Here is a 21,343-nt window from a genome sequence, read left to right on the forward strand (position 1 = left end):
GTGGTTTTTAAAATGAAAACTGAATTAAGTCCATTTTAACGTCCACTGATTTCTTTTTTAAAAAAAACTGAATGATGTTGGCAGGTCATAACACAGGTCTGCAATAATATCTTTCTTGATTTTTCATTCTGCAGCTTTCTTTCGAATATGTTCTCCAGTTCAAGACTTGTGTCAAGGACATACTGTTGTTCTTGCTATTTCCAAAGCGGTCTTCAGAAAAACCGTATCTGTCCCTTCTCATCTGGGATCCCAAAGGGAGAGTTCATAATTGCTATATCAAATGATTTGAACATTCTGTTAGATAATGAGCACACATCACATTGAACCATATTTTAATTTTTGATGACTCAAACTCTTCTACATTCCTATGAAATATTTCCAACGTATCTTCCTCTATGGCAAATCCAACACACAACTCTCCTAACATTGCAGTTCCTATGCTAGGCACTCCACAACCATATCCTAGATCTGCAGCCACTTTATTTGCAATGTCATCACATGGTTATGGATTGTATACAGCATACATGCCCCAATGTGCAGCCTGGTCAGATACTGCTTTAGAAGTAGTTCGCGATTTTTGATCCATTTGCTTGTTGTAGGCTACTCTCCGGTTTCTTAATTATTTCTCCTCCTCCTCCCCATTCCCTCCCCATCCTCCATTTTTATTTTAAGTGTGGGCTCACTGGGTTTAAGGATAAGAGATCTGTAGAGAGCAGAGAAATCTCTTTTACCAGGATCTTGCTTCTCCCCTCACCCTCTCCCTTTATCAGCCCCAGCCTCAGCGTAATGGTCAGAATCTGGCATTGGATGCAGTCTTGTGGGACTCAGGGCGCACAGGACCACCTGGCCTGGGCCCTTCCCACCCTTCTACCTCCCTAGGCCAGGGGTGGTTGGGGTCTCCGGCCCAGGCATCTTCCTTCAGCCTTGGCCAGGGCTGGCAGCACTGCCCAGAAATCAAGCTTTTCCTTCTAAAACTCATATTCTTCGTTGCTTCTGTTTAAGAGTTGTCATGGCATTTTTATTAACATCTTCTAAGGTCATTTTGCATCCACAGCACCCACATGTTCTAGTTGTTTGCCTTTGTCTCATCTTCCACCTACAAAACAAAAAAACTGTGTTCTGGTTTGCATTCAACATCTGTGCACATTTTGCTGTTGTCTGGGGTTTATTTTTAAATTGACTAGTAGTTATCTTGTATCTGTCTTTTGGCATGTGAGAAAGCCTCTTTGCTACCAGGTTGCAAGCTAGGCTAGGCCGTCCACCCAACCGTCTATCTCCCCTCCAGCCATGTCTCTGAAGTCAGTTGGGCCATAGGACTCCAAGGATTATATACTGCAAGGTGCTATGTATGGTCCTTCTCCCCACTCTAACAGAATTTACTGCTTACGTCTCCCCACAAAAACTCGGGGGTCATTAACATTTTTCCCTCACATCTAGTAAAGGCAAGCTCTTTTCCAAGCACTCATAACCTTGGTGCCTTCTCCATCCCTAAACAAAAACCATTGCTTTGGAGTTGATTCTGAATCATAGCGACCCTGTAGGACAGAGTAGAACTTGCCTCATAGGGTTCCCATGGAGCAACTGGTGAATTCAAACTACTGACCCTTTGGTTAGCAGTGGTAGCTCTTAACCACTGTGCCACCAGGGCTCCATCCGTACATATATAAGTAATGTAATAATCCCATGCCTCCACCTTCTTTCAGGGGATGTGGGGTCTTACTTATACCTGAATGCTCTTCCGGTTTCCATGTCAGCCATAATTTATTTTATTTTATAATTTAACTACAAGTGTACTCAAGTTTTAGTGCCTCAAAAATTGTGAGTATTGAAATTTTGATAATTTTTTTCATAAGTTGGAATAAATTCATTTACTAAAGTTAAAAGAAATAATAATGAAATGATGTTTATAGAGAGATATACCACAAGGTAGCTAATTGGAGAAACAATGAAAATTAGCATTATAGTATGTCACTGAATTACATGTAACATAAGAAGCTATTCCTAAATCCAGTTGTTGATCATACATGAATTTTGATTTGGTCTTTATCTGGTTTTTTTTATAACATATTTGACAGTCTTGAGGAAAGAGTGTGTCTGAAAATTGGACTACTAAATATAAACTATAGCTGCTTTGAAAGAAATGTGGTATATATATATTTTTTTTTAACAACAATTGTATTTTGGAACTGTGCATTTGTTAATCTAGAAAAATTTAGATAAGTCATGGCAGAAAGAGTAGATAAGTTATAGGTTGAAAATATGTTGTATGGACCATCTAGTCAAATAATTATTATAAATTTATTATGGATATATTAATTCTCAAATTGTGTTGACTTTAATAAGATTTTCCTCATAGGAAGGCAGTAGGTTGATTAATCCTATGCATGTTTCATTTCGTTCTATATATTTGGAGTACAATTTACAAGAATTAATTGTAAATTAGTGTTATTGTAGTGAAAATTAAATCTAAACAAACTTTATATAAAATGAACTAGTAAACATAACTGAAATTATAAAATTGTACATTCTATCTGAGAGCATAATAGCAGATTATGTTATATATGTATATAGATATAGAGAGAAAAATATGGATACACACACACACACACATATATATATATATATATAAAGCCCACTGCACTGCTATCAAGTCGATTCCAACTCATAGCAAACCCCCAGGGTTTCCAAGGCTATAAATGTCTATGCAAGCTGCCTGCCACATCTTTCTCCTGAGGAGCTGGTGGTGGTTTCCAAACACTGACCTTTCAGTTAGCAGTAGATCCATTTAACCACCTTTAATCATATAGCTGGAGCCTTCGTCACACAGTGGTTAAGAGTTCGGCTGCTAGCCAAAACATCAGCAGTTCCAATTCACCAGCTACTCCTTGGAAACCCTGTGGGGCAGTTTTGCTCTGTCCTATAGAGTCGCTATGAGTCAAAACCCAACTTGACAGCATATAACAACAACTATATATACATATATTCATTATTTGATAGTATTTTTATAAATAGCCTGGTTTCAGGGAATAACAATAATTTTCAAATTCAAATCACAAATGAGAATTTTGAGTGAAGTATCAAATACTTTAATATTGGCTTAATCTGAATGAATATTTACTGAAATATCTATCTTGCTCTTCTATTAACAGCCATTTCCCAGTAGTTAATGGTTTGGCACATTCAGAAAAGGAAATTAATGTTATAGCTTGGATAATTTGTCATTTCTTATTTCAGAATTTTTAATATGACTAAATTTCACTGAGGAGAAAACCATATAAAGAATAAAATGTATTAATGTGATAATTTGCCAAAGATGAATACTGATAAGTTTGAAAATGGATTGCTTTCTCTAGGTATTTCGGGTTTTTGTTTGTTTGTTTTTTCCCAGATCATCTTGAACTAAAACAATAATCAACCTGTCTAGCCCACATCTTGGAGTCATAAGATAAAGAAGATGTGATATTGCAGATAAATACTTTACAAAAAGAGCAGACATGTATACCTGTGAGGTTTAGCTGTAGTTTCTTAGTGGAAAAATCAGTGCCCTCTGGCGGGAAAAAAAAAAAGTTCTATCAAATCGGTTCTTTTAAATAATTTATTTTAAATTCTAATGTCTAACAAGAAAAATCCTACAGTCTTTGGGGACCTATCAGTAGGCTTGTAGTGACAATAGGTGACAGAGTAACATAAAATCTCTGAAGTGCCTACGAGAGGTCCCTGGGTGGTGCCACTTTGCTGCAGAAGGCCTGGCAAGGTAATTCCTTTGCAGAGGACAGACAGGAAGATCCTATGCAGCAGTTCTACTCTGTAACACATGGAATCTCCATGAGTCAGAACTGACTTCACGGCAATGGGTTTGAGTTTTTGTTTTTGTTTTTTTAAACAGGAAATCAAAGACAGTTCAGTTACATTTAAGAAATAATTATTGAGGGCTTATCCCCAACATTAAAAAAAAACTTTTATTGTGTAAATGTGTTGGCTTTTTTCCCACCCAATGCATGTGATTTTAATATGGAAATAAAGCATCAACCAGTGAGACAATGCTAATATCCACCTGAGTATTATTAAACAGTTTGTCCATTCACATTACCTTGGGCAAAGTATATATTCCGCTGTGGAGGTTTTAAGGAAAGAAATTACTGTTGGCCACAGGGGTTGGAGAAGGCTCGATTCAGATCGTGGATTGAGTTTAGGAAGGGCAGGTGGACTTGGAAAGATAAAAACAGAGACTCCTGCTTTTTGAAGAGTCTGTATATGGTGTTGGAGGAGAGTGGAGGCATTGCTGTCAGATTGCCTGAGGTGGAATGCATGCTTCACAATTTATTACCACTCTAGTCTTGGAGAAATCCTCCTTATATGCTTCTATTTTATCATCTGGAAAATGGAAATAATAGTATTATGTACCCAATAGATTGCTGTGAGAATTAAATTATTTATCCATATAAAGTGCTTAGGGAGTTCTTGGAACATAGTCAGTGTCCAGTGAGACAGATAATGTAATGATGCTAATGGTGACATCTACAGCAGAGCATAGCAGTTAAGAGCATGGGATATGAAACGGCTTGGTCTGCGATCCCCTTCTGGTTCTGTCGTTTACTAGATATATACTTTGGGTGAGTTACTTTACTTTTTTGTGTTGGTTTCTTATCTATAAAATGGGAATGATAATCTTACTGCCTTGTCTGTAGAGTTGATGTGAGGATTAAATGAACACACACATGTAAAGCTTTTAGAACACTGTCTTGAATTAAGAAGGTTTTGATAATGAACGATGATGATGATGATGATGATTGCCTAGGCAAAGATTTAGTGCTAGGAATGTCAGTTAAGAAACTAAGGACATTATGATTAAGCATAACAAAAGATAAGGTTGGATAACAGGGCAATGAAAAACTGTGGAGAATATTGAAAGGTTTGGATTTCGTCCAGGGGAGAGGGGAAAAGACTCCGAGTAAAGTACTATCTGGTCAAAGTTTTATTTTAGGACATTCATGTGATGGGGGTTAAATGCATGTAAGATCTGAACAAACTGTGGAGACCTTTGCATTCCCTGTGCATTATAATATGTTTAGAAGCATCCCTGGCCTCGACCAGTAGCACCCTTAGTCAACTAGTACTGCTATAACAGAAATACCACAAGTGGATGGCTTTAACAAAAGAAATTTATTCTCACAGTCTAATAGGTTACAAGTCCAAATTCAGGGCGTCAGCTCCAGGGAAAGGCTTTCTCTCTCTGAAGGCTCTGGAAGAAGGTCCTTGTCTTCAATCTTCCCATGGTCAAGGAGCTTCTCAGGTGCAGGGGCCCCGTGTCCAAAGGACGTGCTCTGTTCCTGATGCTGCTTTCTTGGTGGTATGAGGTCCCCAACTCTCTGCTTCCTTCCCTTTCCTTTCGTCTCTTTAGAGATAAAAAGCGGTGCAGGCCACATCACAGGGAAACTCCCTTTACCTTGAATCAGGGAGGTGATCTGGGTAAGGGTGGTGTTATAATCCCACCTAATCCTCTCAACATAAAATTACAATCACAAAACAGAGGACAACCACACAATACTGGGAATCATGGCCTAACCAAATTGATGCACACATTTTTGGGGGGACAAAATTCAATCCATGACATACCCCCTCCACCAAGTTGTGACAATCAGAAATATCTCCAGACACTGCAAAATCTTCCCTGAAAGGCAAGTCTCTTTATTTGTCCCTGAATAGACTTGCCCCAAAAGTGATTAAAATAAATTGAAGTATTTTTTTTACCACATAAATCAGAGATGCACGCATTTTTTTATATAGGCAGATGGTATCATCCCATGTGCCCAATTTCCTATTTGGATTATATCTCATGATGCTGCAAAAGGCACAAACATCATTTTGTTGACTGGATCAGAATGTAATAACACTTATCACCAAAATCAATGAACTCTTTCGAGAGAGCAGGTCTAAAACGATTTAATATGACTTTTTTTAAAAAACCCAAATACTATAGTGATAGTTTAGGAAAAATATTTAAGATTACCTGTATGATGCATCCTGACCTGTCGTTTCTCGAGTATCATGCCTAAAAAACAAGCTAAAGCTATTTATCCTAGGAACTTTGTTATTTCTTTTTTCCATTTATCATTTTGCTCTTCTTGAGAATAATTCTAAATTCAAGTCAAATACTCACTCTAAAATAAATTATTTTACTCAACTCGGAATCGACTCGACAGCACTGGGTTTAGATGACAAAAGATATTTTATTATGACATTATGTTTTCTTTTGTCAGTAATTATTTTGCAAAGCTTTTTGTTTGTAGAACTCACCTAGAGAAAAAGAGGTTTTTTTTTGAAGATAATATTACTGGTATCTTCTAATACCTGTCACATGTATATACTCACTACTAGGGCAAACGTCCTATAAATTAGCTTAAAATACCATCTTTAACTGTTAACTCCCAAATTTATTTTTCTACCTATGTTCTCTGTCATAAAGTCCAGACTCACTGTCTTAGGTATCTAGTGCTGCTCTAACAGAAATATCGCAAGTGGGATGCCTTTAACAAAGAGAAATTTATTCTCTCACAGTGGAGGAGGCTAGAAGTCCAAATTCAGGGTGCCAGCTCCAGGGGAAGGCTTTCTCTCCCTGTTGGCTCTGGGGGAAGCTCCTTGCCATCAATCTTCCCTGGTGGAGGAGCTTCTCAGTGCAGGGACCCTGGATCCAAAGGACACGCTATTCTCCTAGCTCTTGTTTCTTGGTGGTATGAGGTCCCACCAACACCCGCTCGATTCTCTCTTTTATATCTCGAAAGAGATTGACTTAAGACACAACCTAATTTTGTAGGTTGAGTCCTGCCTCATTGACATAACTGCCTCTACTCCTGACTCATTAACATCATGGAGACAGGATTTACAACACAGAAAAACGACATCAGATGACAAAATGGTGGACAATCACACAATACTGGGAATCACGGCCTAGCCAAGTTAACAGATATTTTTGGAGGACGCAATTTCAGTCCTTGACACTCACATACCTTACTGGCTACTTGTCACCTGCATTTGGATCCCAATTGGCATCTCAAATTTACAAGTCTAAAACAAAACTTCTAATCTTCCCCATACAACCTGAGCCTCCATCAATCTCCCCTATCTTAGCAAATGGCAATTTCACTCGTCCAGTTACTCAGGCCAAAAATCATAAGAGTTCTCCTTGATTCCTCTCTTTCACCTACACTCTACTTTCAAATCCATCAGTAAATCCTGTTCTCTGTCTTTAAAATACATGCAGAATCCATTTCCTTCTCACCACCCAACTGCTAATACCTTGGCCCAATCCAATCTATCATCTCTCCCTTGAATTATTTCCAAAGCCTCCTTAGTTGTCTCACTGACTCCACCTGGCCCCCTACTGTCTTTTCACAACGTAAAGTCAGAATAATCCTCTTCAGATGTAACAATTGTCCCATATATCACTCCAAGTAAAAGCCAAAGTACTTATTATGGCCTACAAGACACTACACAATCTCCTTCACATCCCACTTCCCCCTTCTCCACTCTTCACATTCTCTCTCTGACTTCTCGTACTCTTCTTCCACTTTCTCATTCCACTCCAGCTACATTGGTGTCTTTGCTAGACATCCTAAGTACACCCCTTTCTCACTTCCACCACCACCAGTGGCAATGGAGGTAATTCTGGCTCCTGGCTAGCCCATGTGTGTCAGAGTAGAACTATGTTCCATAGGGTTTTCAATGGCTGATTTTTCAGAAGATTCCCAGACCTTTCTTCCCAGGTGCCTCTGGGTGGTCTCAACCCACCAACTTTTTGGTTAGCAGCCAAGAGCATTACCCATTTGCACCACCCAGGGATTCTTGTCTCAGGCCTTTGTAATTACTCTTTCCTTACCTCATAGACTCTCCCATCCCACCAATCCAAGATATCACCAAGACTTACTTCCTACTGTTTGAGACTTTTGCTCAAATATCCGTATCAGTAAAGCTTCCCTGACCACCCAGTATAAAATGGCAAATCTCCCTTCCAAGCTTGGCCTTTCCTAACTCTTCTATGCATTATTTTTCCATATGCATTTTTTATTTGTTTATTGTCTGTCCTATACCACTATACTACTAGATGGGAGTTCCATAAATGCAGAGATTTTTCTCTCTCTTGTTTTAGGAGCCTAGCAGTAATAATAGGGTATCCATAAGTATTGTTGTGTAAATATGTTAGACACTTGAATTAAAAAATGAGAGCAGTTCAAGCTCTCTTCAGAGAGTCAGACATTTAAAGAAGTGATAATTCAATTGTTATTATTTAAATAAATGGAGGATGAATTTGCTGAATAAAAGTTGGAGATGACTTTACAATGTAGTCACCTTTTGAGCTAGATATTTAAGGATTAAATGGAGTTTACCAAGTGGAGAAGATGAGAGTGAAGGGCATTTCAGACCAAGAAAAACAGCAGAAGCAAAGGTATGGATGCTTGAAATCACATGATACACTCAAGGGATGATGAACAGTTATGACTAGAGCCTAAGATAAGTTGGAAGGAGCAGTAGATGATGAGGCAGAGAAAGTAATTTGGAATTGATTGGAAAGTAAAGCAATTTTCTCAACTTCTAAAATTCATAAATTTAAATTGTAAAATTCATGTTCTTCTGTAATTAAACCTAATTTTCCCCAGCTCTTAGCTTGTTTACATTAGGGACTTTTATCATGAAAAAAATGTACAACAGCAAGTTGATTAAAAGTATTCAGTATTATTCTTAGGAAAAAAAATACTCCCGACTCACTCTGAAACACTCTACATAAAAAGAAAGGCATTCTATTCTATGTAATGCATCTTTAAAGACAAGAATTGCTGATATTGTAGGATTGAAGTGTAATTGGGAAAAAAAATGCTAGGAAGGTTACCAAAGCTTTATGTTCTTTTCTTATTCTTTCATCAAAGTTCTAACAAAGGCAAGGCATTTTTTCATGTTAATCTTTTTGTACCTTCCATTTGCCTATCTATCTCCCTATTAATCAGTCAGCTCCTAGAGGGAATGACATGATTTTGGTGCCTGGCACATAAACAAACCTTTAACAGAATTCCTTGTCCTGGTTTGGAATTGGCATGGAGTGACCACACGTGCACATACACATACCTTCAAATTTTCTGGTACTTAATTGCTTACTGGGATTAAGACACTGGGTTAGGTTCTATTAGGGATGCAAAAAAAGTCAGATAGGATGTCTTCTCCCTATTCAACTCAAGAGAATATGATTCTAGGGAACTTAAGCCAGTATACTAGCTGCCCTGGATTAGATTCCGCATGTGTGTCACAGTAGAACTGTGCTCATGGAGATTTCAATGGCTGATTTTTCTATAGGAGATCACCAAGCCTGTTTAGTCATCTAGTGCCATTATAACAGAAATGCCACAAGTAGATGGCTTTAACAAAAAGAAGTTTATTCTCTCACAGTCCAATAGGCTGGAAGTCTGAATTCAGGGCACTGGCTCCAGTGGAAGGCTTTCTCTGTCAGCTCTGGAGGAAGGTCTTTGTGATACATCAGTCTTGCCTTGGTCTGGGAGCATCTCAGCACAGGAACCTCAGGTCCAAAGGATGCTCTCCGCTCCCAATGCTGCTTTCTTGGTGGTGTGAGGTCCCCCGTCTCTTTGCTCACTTCTCTCTTTTATATCTCAAAAGAGACTGGCTTAAGACACTACCTAATTTTGTAGACCTCATCAATATAACTGCCACTAATCCATATTATTACATCATAGTGATAAGTTTTACAACATATAGGAAAATCACATAAAATAGTGGACAATCACATAAAATGGTGGACAATCACACAATACTGAGAATCATGGCCCACCTAAGTTGGCAGATATTTTGGGGGGACACAATTCAATCCATGACAAAGTCTTCCTTCCAAGGCACCTCTGGGTGGACTCAAACCTCTAGCCTTTTGCTTAACCGTTTGTACCACCCAGGGACTTCTCTAGGGAACTTTTGATTGAGTAAATCCATTAATGTGTTGCTTTAGACAACTGTCCACATTCCTTTTTTTTAAGGATGTTGTATCATCAGAGATCTGAATAATTTATTAATCAGGAATCTGAATAAATTTTCAGGGATCTAATTTATGATGAGAAAACAGAAACTTTTAATTAAATACTAATCTGATTTGGCATCTCTTTTTAAAGTCTCTTAATTACATTTTTAAATTAAGGAGGGTAGACTTCAAGCCTAGAACCTCGTAGTAAGCTTCAGAAGTGTCAGCAGTAAAAAAGAAGAAGCTTATCAAAACACATAAAAAAATGTCCAAAACCATGACTCCTGAAGTTCTTGAATAACTAATAATGTCTTTCCTCTCAAGGAGCTTACAATTTAATATGAAAAATAGAACATACAAAAGAAAAGTCAACAAGCAGTATGTGTCTACCAGCAAATGTGAGATGCCATTAAATAGATTACAGGTGACAGATGTCCCCGTCAGGGGGTTAGTCAAGGAAGAATTCATAAGAGAGACAATACTTAAATTAGATGGGTAGGACTTTGATAGATATATTTGGGGAAGAGAAAAAGTCTTTACTGAGACAGTCACGTAAATAGTAATAGCTACTGCTTCTATCATTTATTGAGCCTAATTATGTCCCTGGGCAATGTGCTAAGTGATTTTATGTGCATTATCTCATTAAATTCTCATAACAATCATCTAAAGTAGATGATGGGACTTACAGATGATGAAACTGAAGCTTAGTGATTAGAAATGACTTTCTCCAAGGGACATAGATGAGAACTAGAGTCTATCAGGTGTCAAACACTATTTGACTAAGTAGTAAACTCTTCTGTTCAACTGAAGAGTTCACTTTGAGAAGCTAGAAAAATATACTTTGAAGAAGACCCTGAATACCAGCTTAAAGAGGTTAGTTTGTCGTGTGCATATATCTGTTTGTTTTTCGTATACAAAATGGAGACGTTCTGAACGTTTTTCAGTCGGAAAGGCTTATAATAGAAATATTATTCTCAGAATACTGTGCAAGAGACAGGGCAAATGGAAAGCAGAAGCCTAATTAAAAGTGCAATGAAAATGCACAGGGCTGCGTTAGACTACAGGTTTGCCTTATTCCGAATTAATTTTTATTTTGGGGAGGAATATCAGAATTTAAAGGAGTTGCAAAGATTTTTAAAAATCTAAATTTAGAAATCAATAATTGTAAAATATACACCTGTTATGATGGATTGAGTAAAAACAGGGGCTTATGTAAACTGCTGTGCAGCAGGGAAATAATTAACAGGAGCAAAAAAAAAAAAAGATAGAAAATGAAAGCAGAGAAAGTACACCAGACACAGAGGTAGCCCATCCCAGGAAAAGAAGCACAATACTAGACCCAGTACATAGATAGGGAATCCAACGAAGAAAGGTAGAAGTGATTACAGCCAACTAGACCAGGTAAGGGACAGGACTTCTCCCAAGGGCAACACTGAGGTATTGGAGTGTGATAAGGAAAAGACACTCCATGGGATGGGCAGCCTCAGGACGTGTCGCCCAGTATGGTCACTGCCATATTCAGGACTTCTACAGTTGTTTGAGGAGCAGCTATGGCTACTTCTAAGCTCTACTTTACACGACTTTTGATGGGCTGCTGCTCACCATTTCCAGAAGAGGAGCTGGGCAGCCTGCACAGAGCTAAGACCGTGAGGGGCCAAGAAAGAGCTGAAAACATCTCTCCAAATTCCATCATTGTACTATCTAAGCCTGAATAGTATTAACCAATTAAATCCAAAGTTTATAGTGATTTGACTCTGATCATAAAAGGCATTTCTACGGTGCTAGATTTGAGCCTAGACTTAAAGGAACCCTTAGCTCCCTGGACACATACAAGTTCTCATGTAGAAAATGCAGATTTCTAGTTTTTTTTTTGGTAATGTAGCTGAGTCGGAATTGACTCGACGGCACTGGGTTTGGTTTTGGTTTAGTTTCTGGGAAGTGGGATTTTTTTGTTTGTGTTTTCTCTAAAGAGATAAACAAATTAAAATTAGTCGATTGCATCCCTGAGCTGAGTATTGGCTCCACTAAGTAAGAAATAGATTCTATTAGTTTTCAGCCATAACCCCATTTCTCCTACGTTGAAATCCAGAGTAATAAGATAAAATATTTTGTATTAAATTTGATAGGTTTAAGTAAAAATACATGACATGCTTCCATCAAAGGGAACGAGAACCATTCTTCAAAGCAGAATCAATTTGCATTTGTGACAGATGGTGTTTTTCACATTTAGCTGTGATTCAATAAGTCTTTGATGTCTTTGAAGTAATTGATAGAAGGAGTAATTCTCTATTTTAAAACAGTGTTCTATTTTCAGTTTGCTACTTCATGATAGGAAACTCCACAAGGCCCCTGAATCTTGAGTTTGTATTTTGCAACTTACTTTAAATGATAAATAAAAATCTGATTATTAAAAAATTTGTGACTTTATGATGGAAAATGCATTCTTATTTTTACACTAGAAAACTACTGTTCCTGAGAGCACTTAATATATATAGTGCATAATATCACATACATACTATATCATATATCCTAATTGACAAATGTCTGTATTTCAAGCAGAGATTGCATTTTGTTCTTGTTATTTTTAAAAAGGTTCTTGAAAGTTAAAGAATCAAGTTAAAGCAATCCCACTGCTAGGTATATATCCTAGAGACACAGTGACACAAATGGCATAATCACACCCATGTTCACTGCAGCAGTATTCACAGTAGCAAAAAAATGGAAGCACCAAAGTGTTTCTCAGTAGACAAATGGATAAACAAATTGTGTTACATACATACAATGGAACACTATGCAATGATAAAGAATAATAATGAGTCTGTGAAACATCTTCTAACATGGAAGAATCTAGAGGACATTATGCTGAGTGAAATAAGTCAAAAACAAAAGTACAAATATTGCATGATACCTGTCTTAGGCTGGGTTCTCTAGATAAACAAAACCAGTGAAATATATATATATACACACACAGACAGAGAAAGAGAGAGACATTGAGATTTACATCAAGGAAATGGCTGAAGCTATTGTAAAGGTTGGAAAGTCCCAAGTCTGTGCGTCAGGCTGAAGGTTTCTCCTGACTCACGTAGCTACAGGGGCTGGTGAACCCAAGATCCACAGGTCAAGACAGTGGCTGCTGGCTCATGGCTGTGAAGGCTGACAAATCCAAAATCAGCAGGTAAGACGGCAAGATGCTGGTCCAAGTCCTGAGAAATGGAAGTGATATGCTGACAAGACAAATGTAGGAATCCAGGGCAGAGCAAAAACCAGCAAGTTTCACTAGAAAGTGCAGATATATTGGATGTAGCCCACACCCCCAGGGAAACTCCCTTTGGACTGATTAGCCACTCACAGCAGATCCCATCATGCAGGTGATCACTTTATATCAGATCTCATCATGGATGTGATTACATCATTATACACCTGCCAAACTACATCATAATTGCCAAACCACTGAGAATCATGCCACAGCCAAGTTGACACACACGTTAGCGATCACGATCCACCCCTTGTCAACTCGGCACCTGTACACATCTCCCTAAACCATATATAATCTGTGAATAAAGACAATTATAAAGTCACACTTGTTCCCAACATGATACAACTAACATGTACAACTGAAAATGCAGTAAACCTGTTTACATTTTATATTTTATAAGCAAAGAAAACAAAAATATTTGACGCACATATAAGAGGAAGAAATACTCATAACAATTAAAATTCTCGTTTCTACAACTAGTCATGTGATTGTAACTCGTATTTAGAACTACCTTCTTCCACCACCCATTCTGTATTCCCTTTGCCCTTAGCTAGCACCTCAGCTGGTCATGGTTCTTTGCTTGGTGGGGTGGCCCAAACTTCATTCCTGAAGGGTCTGGGGCATTAGTAGTTATGTCAAAACTGAGTTGCTGTAGTTTTCCATAGACTTTAATCACAGGGCACGGTAGTCCTAAGAGACGCGCTAAGAAATCTCCTGCATTCCACATATACTCTTCTTTACCTCCGTTATGTAATATCAATCCAATTCCCTCTTGGTAATCAGGATCAGTTACACCAGCCAATATGGTAACTCCTTTCTTTGCCTATTGATCCAGAAGCATAAGGAGTCCAAAGTAGCCAGGTGGCATTCTTAATTTCTAGTTCAATGGAATCAGTGATGTGTCTCCAGTTGGGAGCACTCCTCCCTTTGGAACTAAGGCTCTAGACCCCTCAGAGCATAGGGTCGCAGGGATAGGAAGCAAAAATTTTTTGCAAGTGGGCCACTAAGGGTAATAGTGAGTGGTGCCACTCCCATTTACACGCCTCAATTCTTGGACTCATGAATCCTACCTATGGGAGAAACAGCACCTTGTATTGGACACTGGTTTAGAGCATAAACAGCCTCCTGGAGAACATTGCCCCAATCCTGCAAGGTATTGCCACCTAGCTGGCACTGTAATTGTGTCTTTAGAAGGCCATTCCATTGTTCTATCAAGCTAGCTCCTTCAGGATGATTGGGAACATGGTAAAACTAGTGAATTTGATGAGCACAGGCCCATTGTCACACTTCATTTGCTGTGAAGTGGGTCCCTTGATCTGAAGTGATGCTGTGTGGGATACCACAATGGTGGATAAGGCCTTCTGTAAATCCACAGTTGATAGTTTTGGCAGAAGCATTGCGTTCAGGGAAGGCAAATTCATATCCTGCATAAATATCAATTCTAGTTAGAATAATTTTGTTTCTCCAGAACCACTCCTGGTACCAAATGTCTTAGGCTTGATTCTCTAGAGAAGCAAAACTAGTGAAATGTCTATTTAGATAGAGAGATTTATGTCACAGAAATGGCTGAAGCTATTGTAGAGGTTGGAAAGTCCCAAGTCCATGGGTCAGGCCGGAGGCTTCTCATGACTCATGTAGCCACAGAGGCTGGTGGACCCAAGATCCACAGGTCAGATAGTGCCTGTTGACTCATGGCTACAAAGGCTGACAAATCTAAGATCATCAGATAAGTTGACAGGCTGCTGGCACAAGTCCAAAGAACTGGAGGTCAGATGCTGACCAGCCGAATGTAGGAATCTAGGGCAGAGCAAAAGCCAATGAGCTTCACTGGAAATTCCAAATATGTTGGATGCAGGCCACATCTCCAAGGAAACTCCCTTTTGACTGATTAGCTACTCACAGCAGATTCCATCCTGGAGATGATCATATTATATCAGATCTCATCACGGAGGTGATTACATCATTATACAACTGCCAAACTACATCATAGCAGCCAAACTACTGAAAATCATGGCACAGCCAAGTTGACACAGTATTAACAATCACAGTACCACTTTTATAAGAAGTCAAGAATTGGTATACACACAAAAAGCAACATTCTTTGATGGTTACCCAGGATGGGAAGGGGAGGGAAGAGGAATCACTTACTACATAGCAAAAAAACAAACAAAAAAGCCAAACCTGTTGCCATCAAGTTGATTCCAACTCATAGCGACCCCATAGGACAGAGCAGAACTGCCTCATAGGGTTTCCAAGGAGCAGCTGGTGGATTCAAACCGCCGACCTTTTGGTTAGCAGCCAAACTCTTAACCACTTCGCGACGAGGGTTAAGAGCTATGGCTGCTAACCAAAAGGTCGGCAGTTTGAATCCACCACCCACTCCTTGGAAACCCTATGGGGCAATTCTAATTTGTCCTATAAAGACGCTATTAGTTGAAATCGACTCAACAGCAACAGGTTTACTAGAAAGTAGACATATTAATCCTGGTGATGGGAAAGGCAATATGCAATGTGGGGGAAGTCAATGCAGCATGACCAAGGTAAATGAAGACATCGAGAGGTACACAAGAATAAAGGACATATATAATGCTGCAACAACAGTAATAACAAGCAAAAATATCTAAGTGGTTACATAGGTATGTATGCTATATGGGGGTAGGAGGCATATGGGAGTACCTTCGTGTGTGTATATAGGCATCTTTGTGAGCCTATATATACCTGTTTATATGTGCTGCATATATATTCATACATATAGTAAACCCCATGGTGAGGGCACAGTTATGAGAACTTCTTAGACATACCCAAACACCTCATGGGATTGGTTTACTGGGTTTGAAGGTTTGGGACCATAATCTCATGGGACAAGTAGGCCAATTGACATAACTTAATTCCTAAAGGTAAAGTTGTACATCTTGGTTTGGTGAGTAACATCTGGGATCTTAAAATCTTGTGAGTGGCTATTTAAAATACAACTATTGATGTCTTCCCATCTGGAGCAAAGGAGAGTGTCTTAGTTATCTAGTGCTGCTATAACAGAAATAAGTGGATGGCTTTAACAAAGAGAAATGTATTCTCTCACAGTTTAGAAGGCTAGAAGTCCGAATTCAAGGTGCCACCTCCAGGGGGGAGGGTTTCTCTGTCAGCTCTGGGGGAAGGTCTTTGTCATCAATCTTCCCTGGTCAAGGAACTTTTCAGGGCGGGGACCCCAGGTGCAAAAAAGGACAAGCTGTTCTCCTGGCTCTTGGTTCTTGGTGGCATGAGGTTCCCCATCTCTATTCACGTCTCTCTTTTATATCTCAAAAGAGATTGATTTAAAACACAACCTAATCATAGATGGAGTCCTGCCTCATTAACATCACTGCCTCTAATCCTGCCTCATTAACATCACAGAGGTAGGATTTACAACACATAGGAAAATCACATCAGATGACAAAACAGTAGACGATCACACAATACTGGGAATCATGGCCTAGCCAAGATGACACAAATTTTTGGGGGCACATAGTTCAATCCATAACAGAGAGTGAAGGAAACTAAAGACCCAAGGAAGAAATTGGTCCACAGGACTAATGGCCCACATGAACCACAGCCTCTTCTAGCCCAAGACCAGAAGAATTAGATGGTGCCACCTCCAACCCTTTTGACTACGGACACAGTAGAAGGTCTTGTTGGAATAGGAGAAAAATGTAGATCAAAAATTCATAAAAAAGACCAGACTTACTTGACTGATAGAGCCCTAGTGGCACAGTGGTTAAGAGCTTGGCTGCTAACCAAAATGTCGAATCCACCAGCCAGTCCTCGGAAACCCTATGGGGCAGTTCTACTCTGTCCTATAAGGTTGCTATGAGTTGGAATTAACTCCATGGCAACAAGTCTGGTTTTCTCATTTTTTTTTTTTTTTTACTGGACTGATAGAGACTAGAGGAACCCCCAAGACTATTGCCCTAAGATACACTTTTAACCTGGAACTGAAGCCAATCCAAGAGGTCACCTTTCAGCCAGACAGTAGATTGGCCTATAAAATAAACAAGAACACGCATGAGGAATGTGCTCCTTTGTATGATCAACTGTAGGAGACCAAATGGTCAACATTTACCCAAAAGCAAAGGTGATAAGGCAAGGAGGGGCAGAGAAGCTTGAGGGATGAAAACAGGGAAGGCAGGGTGGAAATCTTGAAAGTGCTGACACATTACAGGGATTGTTACCAATGTCACAGAATAAGTTGTGTATCAGTTATTGAATGGGAATCTAATTTGCTGTATAAACTTTCACCTAAAACACAATAAAATGTTTTTTAAAAAATGAAGTTAAACATTCTGGTTTCTTCAGAAATTTCTGGGGACTCTCCAAGCTGAGATCTATGTAAATTTGAAGGAAAATGAAAATGAAAAGTTGTCAGTCCTAGGTTAGTACTATTTTTTCTTGGAAATTATACAAAATACCTAAAATTTGGAATGGGAACCACTAGTCTAGAAAATATCAATATGAACTTCAGTGAATTTTCTTTCCCATAAGCCCCAGTGCTTAAAAAGAGGCAAGGCAACCTAATGCCTCATTTTTAAAAAGCAGTAGGCTAAGTGACAAATGTTCAGTAAATGGGAAAGAGTTCCTTGGCATCTAAGACATTTCCTTAGAAGATAAATGTCACATTGGTTTCAATCAATCGTTACCAAAAGCTAGATTGAAAATACCAGTGACCGCTGAAATATATATTACAACATGGTGCCTCAAAGTGGTATTACCGTACCTGTCATGACTTAATCATTCCTCAATCTGAATCTATCTTACATTGCAGATTGACCCTATTATTTGCCAAAACTGAATTTAGTATCCCTTCAGTTATTTTATAAAACATCTCTAAATTCCACTATCCCTTTGCATAACATTCAGTCTAAATGGTTTAGTATCACACACTCACATCACATACTCACTGCTCATAATTGACAAAATCATCTACAATATAAGGAGCACCGGAAAAAATGAGAATGTGAAAACTAGAAAGTATCTGGTGTGACTTAACATGGCCTTGAGAGAACATGGGGTGTCTTGAGTCGTACCCTAAGTGAACCATGGTGTATTTGATGTTCTGTTGCTTTTTTTTCCCTCCTTTCCCCTTTCAGTGAAATCAGATGAGTTACAGACAATCAAGAAAGAATTAACCCAGATCAAAACTAAAATTGACTCCTTGCTAGGGCGCCTGGAGAAGATTGAGAAGCAGCAGAAGGCGGAGGCAGGTAAGCAAAAAGCCTCTGTGGCCACGGACATGTTGGAATTAAACCAGAGAAGCACCGTCAATCACAGAGACAGCACAGGACAAGGGGGACACTGACCGAGTTTAATAGAGTTTAATACAGATACGTGGAACAAAGGTTTTAAGCCCAGAGTTGCGATGATGGAATATGATTTCTTTCCTTTCAGAGGATATGAACAGATTTTTCGAAGAGTCATACTAAAACACAAAAAAGTATTTTGATCAAAATAATAAGTAATTGTTGAATCACAATTGAAAGTCTACCTATCAATATCAATAATCTTTAAGAAAATAAAACAACGGAATTATGGTATCAGGTTAAAATTATATTCACATTTCATTAACTATGGCAAAATTGAATGAATCACAAACCATTATTACAAAGCCCAACTCCTGCCCTTGCTATCACCCTGCAAAACTTCAGAACCCAGTTTCAGGAACCTCACACCAACAGCATACTCCTGGCTACCCACTGGCCAAGTTATTTGATTATATCCGTTTACAACTTAATGGACTCTCTCCTTTGAATTATCAGCCTTGACCCTAGCTCCATTATATTCAAATTCTAAGGACCTTTTCATGTGGCTACAGATATTTTTAAAATCATAGAATATGAGAACTGGCAGAAGCTTAGAGATGAGTTAGTCCACAGGTTGAAAGTTGTGTTCTACAAGGCCTTACGTACCTTGGGGGCCTCCTTGGAGAATATGAGAATGGAGAATGTAGGAGAAGATCCAGTAGGTAGGTCAACACCTGCCTTCTCCAAACCTAACCCTTGCTCTGACCAGTGTAGACCTATATCTGTTTTATATATTGCAATTCAACCTAAGAATTGATCTGCTGAGTTTAAATTCTTTAAAAAATTAAAAAATATAATTTTAAAAGCTATTAAACAAATCCCAACTCCTCATTTCACAGATGAAAAGACAAAAGCTCAAGGAGGTGAAATGATTTTTCTATAGCCATATTGGAAACCCTGGTGGCATAGTAGTTAAGTGCTACGGCTGCTAACCAAGAGTTCGGCAGTTTGAATCCGCCAGGCGCTCCTTGGAAACTCTATTGGGCAGTACTACTCTGTCCTATAGGGTTGCTATGAATAGGAATCGACTCGACGGCAGTGGGTTATAGCCATATAACTTGTTAGTGATACACCCTGGGCTCAACCCCAGTTCTTGTGATTCAATCCAATGCCCTTTCCAATCTATAGCTTTAATATCAGGGTTCCAGACAGGATCTGATCACAGGATTTTACTAAAAGGAGGCAGCCTGGGTAACTTCTAACTGATGAGAACCAGCTGAATTCTGGGGCCTCTGAGCTATAAAAAACAGGACCCCATCTTTTTGTTGACTACATCACTGTGGTGAGGACTGGCGTTTATCTTCCGTAGAGAGCCATATAGAACTCAAGAATGAAAGAAGCCAGATGTGAGGTGATGGCATAACATAATGGGTAGGAGAGATATAAGCTTAGGTACAAATTTTCACACCCCACTTACTTAGCCTCAGTTTTCTCTCTTATAAATGCTAGTAATGGCTACCACAGAGGATTCTTCTGAAAAATAAAGTAGCATATGTAATTATATAGCATAGTAACTAGCACAGAGTAATGGCTCAAAATGGTAGCTATCTGAGGTTGGTAGCAACACAAACCTGTATAGGCAAATGAACATTTCCCATTTCCCTTCTACTTTAACAGAGCCCATTTTTTAAAAACACGAGGCATGTTACTAGCACATGGTAAGTTCTACTTAAAAATTGTTAAATTGATGTGGAGGAGAAACCATAGATCAAATGGAATTATCTCTGTTAAAAATTTCTATTACAAATATATTTTCTACCAAGAAAAGATGTGCTGCCTATACTCCTTAAGGAAGAAATTCAGATTTTAGAAGGTTTTTACGTGCTATCTTAGGGCACTAATCTAAAATGTTGCCATAACTGAAATATTCTGTGATGTTGCTTAAATCAATATTTCCCTTTGAGGAACTTCTGTGAAATTCATTATTATGTAAAACAACCCTTATAGCAAAGGACTTTGATAACCAATTTACACTTCAGTTTAAAGGATTATGGAGAACTCATTTAAATATAAATCACCTCAAAGAGAAAAATGTGATCCTTATTCCACCCTATCATACCTTTCGGTTTGCTGCAATGAATAAATACCTTCCACATATCTTCTTGGAAGATCATCTATAAACATAATACTAAAATTCAAAGCTTTTATTTTCTTTTCATGAGAGGCTGTCACCTTATTTTTTACGTGTTTAAGTTTTCCCAGTCACGAGTTACTTTTTAAACGATCAACTTATTTCTTTGATATTTATGTCATTCTTGCTTTAACATGTTAGGAAGAAAATAGAACGATTTAAATTTGCAACTTCACTTTTTTAGTAATTGTCTCCTGAGTAATATTCGTACTTGTGGAGATAAGATGATCTTTTCTTACATTTTTCTATATTTTATTCACAAAAATAAATCACAGTTGTATAGGAAGAGTCAATACATTATGGGAACTGGAGAAATTTTATTAAAATTCATTTTGAAATATTCAGTGCCTCCTTATGAAATTTAAATTAATGCCTAATTGGTTGCAAGCTGTTTATTGTCTAGCAAGCATTTGCTCTTCATTATTACTTCTTTTCGACTCCATGGCACTGGGTGTTGGGTTATTACTTCTTTCCTAGTTTTCTGTTTGTCATTTGATAATAAAATTTTCCTGGTAGAGTGGGAGTGGCAGGAAGGAGAAGAAGGATCACGAACAAAAAGTGGGAAAAGCCACATAGCATGGAAATTGTTCTGAGTCCAAGTTGCAAATAATTTT

General features: G+C 38.4%; 1 protein-coding gene and 1 pseudogene across 4 annotated transcripts in view; one reads left to right on the forward strand and one right to left on the reverse strand.

Annotated features, from left to right (window-relative positions):
• The window catches only part of RALYL (RALY RNA binding protein like), a 406,641-nt gene that overhangs the window by 371,841 nt on the left and 13,457 nt on the right, over positions 1-21,343 (forward strand). For all 4 annotated transcript variants that reach the window (XM_023545831.2, XM_023545832.2, XM_064267879.1 and 1 more), the window contains one exon: positions 18,389-18,502. In XM_023545831.2, coding sequence (XP_023401599.1) covers positions 18,389-18,502 — 114 coding nt within the window. The remainder of the gene's footprint in view (positions 1-18,388; positions 18,503-21,343) is intronic.
• On the reverse strand, positions 8-11,705 carry LOC104845735 (rRNA N6-adenosine-methyltransferase METTL5-like; annotated as a pseudogene).

Source organism: Loxodonta africana, chromosome 14 (genome assembly GCF_030014295.1).
Source record: "Loxodonta africana isolate mLoxAfr1 chromosome 14, mLoxAfr1.hap2, whole genome shotgun sequence".
NCBI classification, from domain to species: domain Eukaryota; kingdom Metazoa; phylum Chordata; class Mammalia; order Proboscidea; family Elephantidae; genus Loxodonta; species Loxodonta africana.